The 14239-nt window shown below is 44.0% G+C and overlaps 1 protein-coding gene across 4 annotated transcripts in view; it reads left to right on the forward strand.

The window, feature by feature from the left end:
* The window catches only part of LOC134358439 (rho GTPase-activating protein 22-like), a 520442-nt gene that overhangs the window by 220074 nt on the left and 286129 nt on the right, over positions 1–14239 (forward strand). For 2 of the 4 annotated variants that reach the window (XM_063070662.1, XM_063070663.1), the window contains exon 1: positions 6089–6618. The exons of the other annotated variants lie outside the window; for them this stretch is intronic. In XM_063070662.1, the coding sequence (XP_062926732.1) occupies positions 6513–6618 (106 nt within the window). In that variant the 5' untranslated portion in view covers positions 6089–6512. Of the gene's footprint in view, positions 1–6088; positions 6619–14239 lie in introns of those variants that run through there. 4 annotated transcript variants of the gene reach the window in all.

Below are 14239 nucleotides of genomic sequence, written 5' to 3' on the forward strand. Positions count from 1 at the left end.
TCCCTGGCCCCCACCGCTTTATTTTCACCATGGATGTCCAGTCCTTATATACTTCCATCCCCCATCAGGAAGATCTCAAAGCTCTACGCTTCTTTTTGGATTCCAGACCTAATCAGTTCCCCTCTACCACCACTCTGCTCCGTCTAGCGGAATTAGTCCTTACTCTTAATAATTTCTCCTTTTGCTCCTCCCATTTCCTCCAAACTAAAGGTGTAGCTATGGGCACCCGTATGGGTCCTAGCTATGCCTGCCTTTTTGTTGGGTTTGTGGAACAATCTATGTTCCGTGCCTATTCTGGTATCTGTCCCCCACTTTTCCTTCGCTACATCGATGACTGCATTGGCGCTGCTTCCTGCACGCATGCAGAACTCGTTGACTTTATTAACTTTGCCTCCAACTTTCACCCTGCCCTCAAGTTTACCTGGTCCATTTCTGACACCTCCCTCCCCTTTCTAGATTTTTCTGTCTCTGTCTCTGGAGACAGCTTATCCACTGATGTCTACTATAAGCCTACTGACTCTCACAGCTATCTGGACTATTCCTCTTCTCACCCTGTCTCTTGCAAAAATGCCATCCCCTTCTCACAATTCCTCCGTCTCCGCCGCATCTGCTCTCAGGATGAGGCTTTTCATTCTAGGACGAGGGAGATGTCTTCATTTTTTAAAGAAAGGGGCTTCCCTTCCTCCACTATCAACTCTGCTCTTAAACGCATCTCCCCCATTTCACGTACATCTGCTCTCACTCCATCCTCCCACCACCCCACTAGGAATAGGGTTCCCTTGGTCCTCACCTACCACCCCACCAGCCTCCGGGTCCAACATATTATTCTCCGTAACTTCCGCCACCTCCAACGGGATCCCACCACTAAGCACATCTTTCCCTCCCCCCCCCCGCATTCCGCAGGGATCGCTCCCTACACAACTCCCTTGTCCATTCGTCCCCCCCATCCCTCCCCACTGATCTCCCTCCTGGCACTTATGCACTTATCCGTGTAAGCGGAACAAGTGCTACACATGCCCTTACACTTCCTCCCTTACCACCATTCAGGGCCCCAAACAGTCCTTCCAGGTGAGGCATCACTTCACCTGTGAGTCGACTGGGGTGATATACTGCGTCCGGTGCTCCCGATGTGGCCTTTTATATATTGGTGAGACCCGACGCAGACTGGGAGACCGCTTTGCTGAACATCTACGCTCTGTCCGCCAGAGAAAGCAGGATCTCCCAGTGGCCACACATTTTAATTCCACATCCCATTCCCATTCTGACATGTCTATCCACGGCCTCCTCTACTGTAAAGATGAAGCCACACTCAGGTTGGAGGAACAACACCTTATATTCCGTCTGGGTAGCCTCCAACCTGATGGCATGAACATCGACTTCTCTAACTTCCGCTAAGGCCCCACCTCCCCCTCGTACCCCATCTGTTACTCATTTTTATGCACACATTCTTTCTCTCACTCTCCTTTTTCTCCCTCTGTCCCTCTGAATATACCTCTTGCCCATCCTCTGGGTCACCCTCCCCCCTTGTCTTTCTTCCCGGACCTCCTGTCCCATGATCCTCTCGTATCCCCTTTTGCCTATCACCTGTCCAGCTCTCGGCTCTATCCCTCCCCCTCCTGTCTTCTCCTATCATTTTGCATCTCCCCCTCCCCCTCCAGCTTTCAAATCCCTTACTCACTCTTCCTTCAGTTAGTCCTGACGAAGGGTCTCGGCCTGAAACATCGACTGCGCCTCTTCCTATAGATGCTGCTTGGCCTGCTGCGTTCACCAGCAACTTTGATGTATGCACCAACCCTGATGCCTTTCTGTAGCAGGCAGAAACACGGCCCGCACCAGGTCCAACTTCTCCAGTTCCTCCACCATCGAGCAGCTTGCTGATGAGGTAGACCTGCCGAACTTGAACTTGTTAACTTCCAGGATTGTCTTGCAATCGTAAAAAAGGCATTTAAAAAGACAAAAACACCTTTGCTTGACCCCAAGATGTCACTGTGTTTGAGCACACTGCCATCTTATTGGGATTCACGTTTGACTGTCCCCTTTCCATCCTGTGACTATTTTGAAGCTCCTTCAAAAGTCATATGCAAAATTTGACTGTGTAAACTTTGACTAAGAGTATAATAAGCTCGCAAACACGAAGAAATCTGCAGATGCTGGAAATTTAAGCAACACACATAAAGTGCTGGTGGAACGCAGCAGGCCAGGCAGCATCTATAGGAAGAGGTACAGTCGACGTTTCGGGCCAAGACCCCTTGTCAGGAGTCCTTCGCCAGCATTTTATGTGTGTAGTATAATAAGCTCTTTGGGTTTGTGTGAGAAGGCAGAGAGTGTTGGGCTCTCTAGTCTATGTTCTTGGCTTTTTCTGGGTCTCAGGACTTTTTCTGGATCTCAAGATTTTTCCGGGTCTAAGTGTCCCTGGTCTAAGTGTATCTGGTCTAAGTATTCTCGGTTCTCAAGGTCATCAGTGTTCCCAAGGGTTTGCAGATTTCCCATGGCCCTCCAGAATTCCCAGGTTTATTTAATGTTTTCCAGATTTATTCAATATTTCCTAGGTTTTTTTCAATGTTTTCTTTGTCTCGAGGTTCTCAAGTCTCTCTCGAGGACCCTTAGGTCCCTCTTGAGTTCCCCAGGTCTCTCTAGACCATCAGGTGCTGGCCATAGGGAGCGGGAGTGGGATAGTGTCCTGAGCTCTTCAGGCTTGTACAGGCAGCTGGATAGCATTGGCATCCAAGGTTTTTAGAGCACCTGAATTTGTTAATATTTGTTTAATGAGAGTTGTTAATTGTTTAGGATTTCTTATGTTTTTTTCTCGAGCGACTTGCACTTTATAATGTGATCTCTTGGCGCTTTCTGTTTAAATTTCTTAAGTTTATTTTGATCGGCTCGGGGGTTCTGTGTTACTTGCATTAATAAGTGGACGCCCGATTACCGCTAATCGCGGGGTCCTAGTTTGAGAATGATATGTCTTGCTGTGTTGCTCAGCTGAGCCAGTGATGTTCTGTTGGAATTGTTATGAATAAACTCTGGTCGCCATCTCTATATCAGAGTCTGTTTTTCTTCCACACTAGGGTTCCGACAGTGCCAGCGTACATCGAGACAAACAGTTTTGCTTGAACTCTCTCATCTGTCTTCCCACACACCTAAAACTCACAGTGCTTGTTCAGGATAGATCTGAAATTTGGAACTTTAATCCCATTTTATTAACCTGACAACAGAACCAACAGCCATTTCCTCTGACCAGCTGCACTAACAAAATATGTCATTTGCAAAGAGCTCTGATGACGTCAAATTAAAATTCTTAAAATGTTGTCATAAAAGATTTTAGCCACTTTTCTCTGGAAAGAGGACAAACATGCACCAATCTGCATTGAGGAGTAGGTGGTGGAAAACTTTGGCAGCTTTAAAATTCCTAGGTGTTAACATATTGGATGATTGTTCTGGTTCCAGCAGATACCGTAGATGCTAGCACAAGAAAGATACACCAGCATCTTTACGTTCTCAGGATGTTGAGGAGCTTTGACCTGCCATTAAACACTGACAAACTTCTATAGATATACTGTTGAAATTATCCTAACTGGTGGCATCAGCACCAGACTCCAGAGCGAAGGCTTCCGAGTTTGAATCCAAGTCGGGCCACCCCCCGAGCACGCTTTCCATCCGTGCTGGGTTGAGCGTCAAGCTAGCCACTCGGCCTCATTAAAAAAAAGGGTCGAGTCAAGAACGTTCATACTGTGACCCGGTTAATCCGAAAGGAGACCAATCCTGACACCACGCGCCAGACAAGAGTGGCTGACTGTCTGGTGCGACGCACTAAAAAAAATCCTAACTGGTTGTATCATGGTCTGGTAAAACAAGTTGAATGTACAAAGACATAAGAAACTTCAGAGAGTAGTGGACCCCGCCCAGTGCATCATAGGTATATCCATCCCCACCATTGTTAGTATCTACAGGAGGCACTGCCTCACAAAGGCAAGATCTATCAGCAAAGATTCCCACCATCCAAGCCATGCCGTAGTGTGGGAGGTACAGAAGTCCCACACCAGCAGGCTCGAGAACAGCTATTTCTCTAAAACCGTTCAGTTCTTGAACCAACTGGCAAAACCCTAATCACTAGAATTCAGCAACACTATGACCACCTTACATGAAAATCGACATTTTTTACCTGCTAATTGTATTTTCATATAAAAATAGTGTATAATTTATGTCAATTCATATGAAAACTGCTTATGTAGTGCTGTGTGTCTGCGAACTTGCTACAAGTAAGTTCTTCATTACACTAATGTCGATTTTAACTTTTTGGCAAATGCAGCTATGTTATCTGTGTCTTTAGCCTTACTACTAATGATAGCCTTGCATTCTTCTCTGAACTGCTTGTCTGCCCTGTGTCCTCCCCCAAGTCCTTGATGATATCACTGTCTCTCTCTGCCTCTCTCTCACACATATACACCCTCTCCTTCTCTCTCTCTCTCTCTCTCTCTCTCAGGAATATTACTATCAATTCCATGTGCACAGCAAATGGCTGCGATCTTTCATACTTCTCCAGTTTATCGGCGTACCTGCCACATCCATTGGCTGTCATCATTACCAGTCTGCCAGGAGATCACTTGGTTACTATTTTGCTACTTCTTCGGCAGCAGGATCCCAAACTCATCACCAGAGTGACATCCATAGGTTCTTCTGAATTGCTGTACAGTAAAGCAAGTAATTTTAGCAATATCTACTTCAATGAAGAGAATGATACTCAAGCAATAATGTATCAGAATTGATACCACAAGGTTTTCACAGATATATACCCAGTCTCTTTCCGTCCAATGTCAGCCTATATGTGACTGCTCTTGGGGATTCATTCATTTTAAGGATCATAAACATTATGAAGTAAAATGCCTGTAATGTTGCAAAAATGTTACTCCCATTGAGACCCAAACAAGCTGCGGTTCTTTTCAGGTTGAAAGCATGCACATCTAATTTTAAACAATGTTATGAACTTTTTGGGATCAGTGATACTCGAACCATCTGAAAGGTGCTCTCAGTAACAATGTGAGGTTGATGGTTATTGAGACATGTGTTACTGCAAAAGCCAGAGTACTATTTCACAAGTATATTGCACTGCTGCTTCCCAGCCCCAGTGCCGGACAAGATCCTGGAGGTTGTTTTATGTTAGCTCACACCTCATTATCACACTTACACTTTTGGTCTGCCAGCGTTTCCAGCCACTGGGAAAGTGAATAACATTCCATTGCCCTCCTTGTGACATCTCAGTGCTTCAGTCAGAGGACGCCTCATTCCCATCCTCAAGGAAGTTATAACTAGACACATACTCAATATAGTTTGAGGAAAATCAGAAATGCTATGAATTTTCTCCTGTCTGGCTTACAAAAGTTTTGTGAAGGTTTGTGTTCAGTTGCTGGAGGTTGCCAAATAGTTGGAAAGGTGGGGGCAAACTGGAAATTCTAATTACAGGGCCATTGATTGACAGCCTCTCAGGTACTACAGAACAACTTCTCCTTGTAATACAAAGTGGTCTCAACATTTCCCACTGGTGAAAATCTGACGATCAGTTAATGCTGACCTCTTGAACACGTATCAGTGCCTCTAGCAGAGCTTCACTGTAGAACAAACACTGAGGAACCCAGGCTGTTGTCAGCAGTATTACAACAGACACACAGTAGCACATACACAACACAGCTGCTCCTTTAATCACGGATAGGTAGTGTTACAATCCATCATTCCCTGTTGTTTAAATCACTTTACAGCCAGTTAGTTGATCTTTATGGAGTCTGGGTTTTTTTTTTGAGGAAGTTTACTCTCTATTGACGATTAAATTCAAAGCTAGTCTGCTGCCCTGCAGCTACTAGGAAAGGCATCTGCTCACACACACAAAATTCCCTTGTGGCCTTTTCACATCTTCAAAGCAAGGAAACATAATTAATACGCTGTAGGGTTTAATGGGAAAGTGACATAGAAAGATAGATTTCAAGCAGAGAGAGAGAGAAAGATCCTGCTCTTGACTCTGAACAAATCAACAATCCACTCCTTCCACAATTGATTAGCTGAGTCTGTCTGTATTTGGGATTGTGTGTGCAGTAAATTGGCAGTGATGGGCTGGACTGTACATCCCAGAGAACTGGTCAGAGAGCAAGAGAAAGAGTGTGTGTGTGTGTGTGTGTGTGTGAATGAGTGAAAGAGTGAGTGAGAGAGAAAGAGAACAAGAGTGTGTTTGAGAAGAAAGATTGTGTGTGAAAAGAGGGAGACTGATTTTGTCTGACTGTGTGTGTGTGAGAGAGAGAGAGAGAGAGAGAGAGAGAGAGAGGGAGAGGTGGGGGTTTGCTGTTGGTGTCAGGACTCTCCAGGAACTCTACAGTAAAAGGCAAGAGGGTAGAGATTAAAGGCTCAAATGAATGAAAGACAGCTTGCTGTGAACAGAAGCCTGGAATAATGCTGCATCAGAGCTGCTCTGTCCCTCCTGGCACTGGGACTGCTTGGACTGAGAGCTGCACGTGTGAATATTTCTCTGGATGACTTGGACTTGGCATGTCATCTCTATAGCGACAGACCGAAGGATCAGCAGTATGGGACAGTGCTGTTGTAAAACCAGAAAGAAGCTATCTCGCCAGCCCAGAGGTACTATTAGTTAAACAGTTACTTGCACAAGGTTCACTTCTTTAGGAAGTTAATGGGCAGGGTAATCCTGCAGCTATAGATAAATGTTTAAACTCTATATGATTTTCTCGGCTTCTACAATCATCATAGAATGAACTTATTGAGGAATTGGTGTTTATTGTTGAATTTGTGCTGTGTTTGACTTTAGCACGGTTCGAAGTTTAGTTCAACATCCAGGTGAGCATGTTATTCACCTGATGTGTCAGTGGTGAAGCTCGTAGGAGAACAATGTAGCCAAATAATTTGCTCCGAAGACAATATTTTAAAGGGATATCATCTCCCACACAAGAGTTTGACATTTGTCCGTTAGTCCTTGGGATTTTAAAGTAAGTGGAAATTGGAGCAAACTTCTTGCGTCACACTCATGTGTGATTGTCAGGAAGTCACTGCAGTAGTACTTAACCAGACACCCCCAAACCAAACAACTACTTGCTATTCATGAAGAGCTGACCTTTAACCCTGGGACTTCATTAAACAGAGACAATATTGACCTGCAGCCAACAGCAAACTCGATAAAATTTGTACTAAATTGCCTCCAGTGTATGCTTTTTTTTTCAAAGTGGTAAACTTATCTTATGGTAAACTATTTCATTGCAAGGTGTATATTAAAGGAATGATATCAAGGCTTGTCTGTATATCCAGAATGGGTTTGCATTCGACGGTTAGTGCTTCATAATCTATGGCAGTAATTTTATTATTACTGATATACAGTGCTGAATAGGCCCTCCACAGCGCTCAGCATTCCCCCAATTTCATCCAAATTGTTGCAGAACGATTTACAGCGCCCAATTATAGGTCTTGTGGGAGGAACAAAGCACCTGGACGACACGGTCACGGGGTGAATGCTAAAACTCCTTACAGGCAGCGGAGGGAATTGAACCCTGGTCGCCTGTACTGTAAAGCGTTGTGCTAACCACTACGCTACTGTGCTGCCTCTTACAGGAGGGAAGTGAGACTTGTTGCTTGTTGCTGTATGATCTTACAATACACTGACATAATAATTATACCAGTTGTGTAATGTGTATTCATATCAGTTCTCAATAATGCTGTGATTGTGTTCCTTTTCATAGACTCAGTAGGCTTGGATACCACCTCTTTATTCTAATCCCAAAGTATGTGGTTGTTTACGAGTTCCTTCAATTTATTTATAGCAGTGCTTTTAACTTAACTTTAAGGGTCAGAAATTTGTTCCAGAAGAAAGATGACAGAAGTGTTCCCGTTTCCATTCATTTCCTTTCACATGCTCATTGAGTGGTTGAAAATGATGGGCAACATTTTTCCTCTATATGTTTGACAAAGGCCTTGCTTGGTTCTGAAGCCTTGCTAGCCTGAGAGAGGGATCTCTAGCTCTCCCCTTCATCCAACACTCAGCCACCATCAGCGTGCCCTTGCTGTGTTGGATGCTGCACTCAGTGGCCACTTTATTAGGTATAGGAGATACCGAATAAACTGGTCACTGGATGTATAATGCTCACTCTACCTTGCTGTGATCTCTGCTGTGTGTTAAGCAAGGAACAGTAACAGACAGCCGACAACAGAACTTTGACATCATGTAGGACACCAGTAGAAAGCTCACATGGAGAGGAGTCTATGAAAGAAAGGAAATGAAGCAAGTCATATGGTAATCACATCTGTTTGTTTTAACTCGCGCATTCTCAGATTACAACAGTGACTGCACTTCAGAGAAACAGAAACTTCGGATGCCTGGTCCGTTGAGTTTCTCCAGCTTTTTGTGCGTTGTCCCAGATTCCAGTATCCGCAAAGGAGAGACAAGAGGCTACAGATGCTGGAATCTGGAGCAACATCTGAATGTTGACAAGTCTTTTCCTCCCACCGTGGCTGCAGGACCCGTTCCTGTGGCAGATTAACTGTTGTTCCAGCATCTGCAATCTTTTGTATCTCCATTTTGCTACTCCACTGCAAAGTCTCTTCAAGACATGCCCACTTTGAAGGAGTTTTCCTCCAGTCCAGATAAAGATGCCAGCTGTCCATTTCTGTCCTGCCCTGCTGAATTTCTCCATGTGTCGAGACATGCATCTCCATTTTGTTGCAAGGTTGTTTGCTTTGAGTTTTGGATCTCATCGTAAGAAGTTAAAAGAGGAGCAGGGTATTCAGCCCCTCAAGTTTGGCCCTGATATTCAATAATAACATGACTGATCCAACCTTCTTGCCCACTTTTCTGCCTCATTTCTATTTACATCTGTCTATCTCAGCTTTGAATATTCAAACATTCAGTCTCTAGAGCTTTCTGGAGAGCAGGCTTGCAAGGTCTCTCAACTTCATGAGGGTACGTCTTTCCTTCCAGCTCAGTCCTCAATGTGCACCCTCAGAGTCTGAGACACTCTCTGGTCTTCAGCTATCTCCTAAGAAGAAGCTTCTTCCCAGTAGATACCCTGTCTTTCACTGTGCACGTGGCTGAGATAGACATCAGCTGTCTAGGAATCTCACTCCTGTGGAAGAGTATCACTGAAGAGTTGGATCTATGAGAAGTTAAATTTTAAATTTCATGCACATTTCCAAGGACAAGCACTGGTATTTGAGCCATGTGTAATCACAGCTTAACTGTCTTCCAAATCTATACAAAAGGTCAGCGTTTACAAACAGTGCTCACAATATCTGATAAAGGAGGTACAGCCTAGAAGTTCTGCAACAGAACAGACCTGTGAAACTGATAAACAACTTTACACAGAGAAAAGTACGATGTAGTCTCCTATGGATGATTTCTCCAGAAATTCTGCAGTGTACATCTAGATATGAGTACCCTCATGCTGAAATCACATGTGCCCACGATGTGATCTTGCTGCCAGCGGTAGATGGGATGATGCCATTTCCTCTGCCACGTTCTTTTTGAAACTTGGCTGGGAATTTAAGATTGTGTTGCTCTGGCAATGCCCATCATTGGGCATCCCCAGAAGTAACTAGTGTTTCCAGCACAATGCTGGATAGAAAGCTTTTCCATCAGTAAGTTCCGTACTTTCTTTTGACCTTTCCCCTGATCCAAAGGCCTGCAGAAGCTACCTCCCAACTCCCTCTTCCTTTCCAGCCGAATCTTTGGGCCCTGAAATCTTGCCCCCCACCCCTTGTGCTTGACACGCCAAAATACAGGATTGAAAGAGGCTGCAGACTGTTGTAGAGTCAGCCAGCTCCATCATGGGCACCAACCTCCCTACCATCAAGGACATCTTCAAAATGTGGTCCCTCAAGAAGACTACATCCATTGTTAAGGGCCCTTACCATCCGTGACATGCCGTCTTCTCATTACTACCATCAGGAAGGAGGTACAGGAGCCTGAACACCCACACTAAACATTTAGGAATGGTCCATGAACCTGTGAACATTACTTCATTATTCTTCTTTGCACTACTTTTGTAACTTGTAGTTTTTTTTATATCTTGCACTGGACTACTGCCACAAAAGAACAAAACTCACAGTGATAATATACCTGATTCTGATTCAGACCATTCATCCCTCACCCCTAGCCAACTTCAACCAATACAGCAAAGGCCTTGGTTCAAACTTATTGAAACAATAACGATTGCAAGCCAGGGCTGATAGGACAGATATTGAGAAGTGTCTCCTCACGGGGAGTTCAGCACTGGGGGACAGTGGTTCAGAACACAGGCCCTCTCCGGGCTACAACAGAGTCCTGTACATGTAGGCTGTTCATAACCAAGACTGTTCACAAATCAGAAATACGGCCACCAACCAAGTTTCTAAGTGCAGAAGATGCCTGCTTTAGTCCCTCAGCAGTCGGCAGATCCATCCTGCTGGTGTCCCAAACACCCACTCGTATATAGGAGCAGTGCATAATCGGGTATTCAAGCTCTAGGGAGGACCCATATAGAGCTGGCTATTTATCGGTTCGATTATTTATTTATTTATCTGCCTGTCTGTCTATCTCCAATGCTGAAGGTGAACGATTTGGAATGAAAATAAATGTTGCAAAGACGAAGATGATGGTAGTATCACGGAAGAAAGGAGTCCCCAAAATCAGTATCAAAATTAACGGCGTAGGCATAGAGCAAGTCAAGAAGTTTGTGTACTTGGGACAGATGGTCACAGAGGATGGGAAATGTGATAGAGAAATTAGACGAAGAATTGAGATTGCAAGATCAACGTTCTGGCGTTCTGGGTTGGCGCATAGTGACGTGCTATGTGGCAAGAGGTTGGACTTTGGGCTGTGTTGTAGAATTTGGAAATGCTACGTCTGGAGCAGTCTGTTGTATGGAGTCGAATCATGGACCTTATGCAAGGACGCGCAATGACAACTGGAGGCATTTGAAATGTGGTATTTAAGGAGAATGCAGAACATTAGATGGGTGATGAAGGTTAGTAATATGGAAGTGTTGAAGAGAGCGAGAAGAGGAAAGAAGTTGCTGAAGAATGTGCAGAAAAGGAAGCTGTAATATGCCAGGCACTTGTTAAGAGGTGGTGGACTGCAGAAATTGTTATTGGAAGGGATGATAGAAGGAAAGAGGGAAAGAGGAAGGCAGCAAACCACTTGGTACGATAATGTGAGGCAATGGACTGGGTTGAGTTATGCTGAGGCCAGAAAAAGAGCGCAAGATCGAAGAAGATGGAAGTGCATAGCCGCCAACCCCGGTTTCGGGACAGCACCCGCTGACTGACTGACTGACTATCTATCTATCTATCTATTTATTTGAAGATACAGTATGGAGTAGGCTTTTTCAGCCCTTCCAGCCACATCATCCCACAACCCCGATTTAACCCTATCCTAATCATGGGATAACTTAAAATAACCAGTTAACCTACTCAGTACATCTTTGGACTGTAGGAGGAAACTGGAGCACCAGGGGAAAACCCACGTGTTCCACAGGGAGGACGTACAGACTCCTTGCAGTTGACACTAGAGTTGAACTCTGAACTCTGTCCCCACAAGCTGTAATAGCATCACTCTAACATGGCACCCTAGGACAAAGATGTGCAAGAATTTCTTATCACAGTCTCTGTGGAATCCTCTACCCAAGAGTGGGATGAGAATAAATTATTGAATATATTCAGTGTTGTAAGAGACTTTTGGGCTATTTTGAGCTCAAGGTGTAGGAGGAACAGACAGGTTAAGATTAGATCAACCATGATTTTGTTTTGGCAGAGCAGGTGCAGAGAGCTGTAATCAATGCTCCCTCTAATTTGCAATGACCAGTGTGCCAAAAATCTTCTGCTGTGCTTTTTTTTTTGCCCAGTGACAGCATGTATGCACTGAATTTTATATATAGAGGCATTCATTTTATCAGCTAACAAAACACTGTCAATAAGAACTTTGATCCCCTCTGGGTTTGATAGTTTCCGCTCTCGTTCATCTGCACTCTCACAAAATATACGTAGCAGGCCTATAGTGGGTAATGAGATATTTTCTCACTGTCCATATGTGATTTGCTTACTAAATGATGCTTTAAAAAGTCAAGTTTCTGAATATCATTCCACTTCGTCCCACTTGCAAATTCTCCAGCAACTTTGCATCGCAACAATACACGCAGGTAACACCAGCCTCTGTATTGTGCATTAATATTTCTTGCAGCTGCACTTTCCTGATCCCATGAGCTTTTGGTGAAGCAGTTTCCACTGTTTCATTAAGCCATTCTGCTGTAAATGAATTAGCAGTTCTTTTGCGCTTTATGCCCTTTGCTTCTTTGGAATTCAACATAGTGAATAAATAATTTCTTCAATAAAAACAGTATAAATAAGACAGTTCTAAAATTTGCAGACAAATTATCGCAAACTCCATGTTGTCGATACCATCCGCATCAGAAACGAGAAAATGAAATGTGATTGTGTACACTTGTGAAATATACTTAATATGCCAATGAGGTAGAGGCAGACAAACTCTTGTGCGCAGTTTAAATTCCTTTGTGCACATGTAGCAAAAGATGTGTGCATGCACACACGTGCACACCTTAAAGGGAGTAGTGGCTATAATAGCCAGGCCCCTACCCCGAATCTTCACTTTACTTCTATATTCTTCCCTCTCTCCCACCAGGCTGTGATCATCTCTCCTGTGGTCATTGGCAGTCTAATCCAACATGGATCTAGGGAAGAAGGGTAGTCAGCAACCTCCCATTATTTCCCAATTTCTTTTTGCTATTAAGCTGCACTAAGTAACTTCCATTGGCCATTAAGCTACCAACCAAGGATTGAACCAGAGTACCAAGGGACACCCACACAGTCACGGTGAGAATGTACAGTCTCCACAAAGAGAGCACCTTGAGTTTAGGACTGACTCTGGATCCCTGGTGCACTACCTCATCCACCATAATGTTGCATTTTTTTAAAAGATCAGTGAGAACAGTATAACTCAGGGCCTCTAATCCTGTTGCTAGTCGGTTTGGATCTGTCAGGGTGTCCCAGTGAGGTCAAGGACCTCATCTTCAGCAGTAACCAAATAAATTAACTTTGCCTAATGATCCTAGACTCTTGAGGGAATAAAAGTTTATGCCTGTGAGAGAATTTAGGATTGTCTTATACATTGTGGGAAAAGGATGTGCGAGATTTCACATGTGCATTGAATACATCTCTGCATGTGTGAGATGTCATCTCTCAGAGCAGAGCAGAGCCCCCAACCTGAGTAAGAATTAACATGAGAAATACTGCCAAAGTTTTGCAGTAATTTACCCTTTGACACATGGGCTTCAGGTCAGTTGGGCTATTTTGCATCACCAAAGAGACCCGTGCATCATCACACAATTGCAAGCCCTGCCTGTGTTCTCAATAACTTAGGAACAGCAGAGGCGTCTGTGTTGCTATCTTGCAATGACAGGAAGTTGTTGCAATTTATTGCCACTTTCTCTGTTCCGCCTCCTCCCTCTGCAATAGTGGAACAAAATGATACTGAGAGAACTGCCAAACACTCACTTCTTCATTTTGCATCACCACAAGCAAGAGGGAAAGAGCGAGAGAGCAAGCGAGAGACAGAGAGAGAGTGAGAGAGAGGGAGTGGGAGAGAGTATGTGGAAAGATTATCCCTATATAAACAGAGTGGGAGTGCAGAAGAAAAGCAGACAGTGTGGAAGCATCTCACTGTTTTCTGCAAAATGGATAGGACATAGATTAGGGGTGAATTGGTCTCCCATTGGGTGAAAGCCCCCTCCTTATCCTGCAGCAGACAGGCACAAGCGACTATCTCAGAAGCCAAACCAGACACTGGGCTACTTGTCCAGCCAGGTTAGATCCATTAGTAAGAAGACATCATCAATTCTACCGGTGAATGGCTTATTTTGACAGTAACATGTCTTGAAGTATGTGGGGAAACTGAATCAGGTCAAGGTTACTGAATAAATCAAGTGTTTTGTGAAAAAACTATGTGAAGAATTGCATTTGCTGGCTCTGTGTGTAAGCCTGGTTTACATAGAGTGACCCATTTGGACCTTACTGAATTCTTTGGGATTTTCTTTGAACTGGGTGTAATTAATGAACTTAATTGAGATGGTAAAGTTGCAAATGCAAAGAGCTACAATGGCTCAGTTGTTAAACACTCTAAGCATGATGAGGTAACCCTTTGAGTGCTGGATTATAGTTCTGAAAGATGTACAGTATATTTAAATACAGCTTTCTTTCTATAATTCGG

This window comes from Mobula hypostoma, chromosome 18 (genome assembly GCF_963921235.1).
Source record: "Mobula hypostoma chromosome 18, sMobHyp1.1, whole genome shotgun sequence".
Lineage (NCBI taxonomy): Eukaryota > Metazoa > Chordata > Chondrichthyes > Myliobatiformes > Myliobatidae > Mobula > Mobula hypostoma.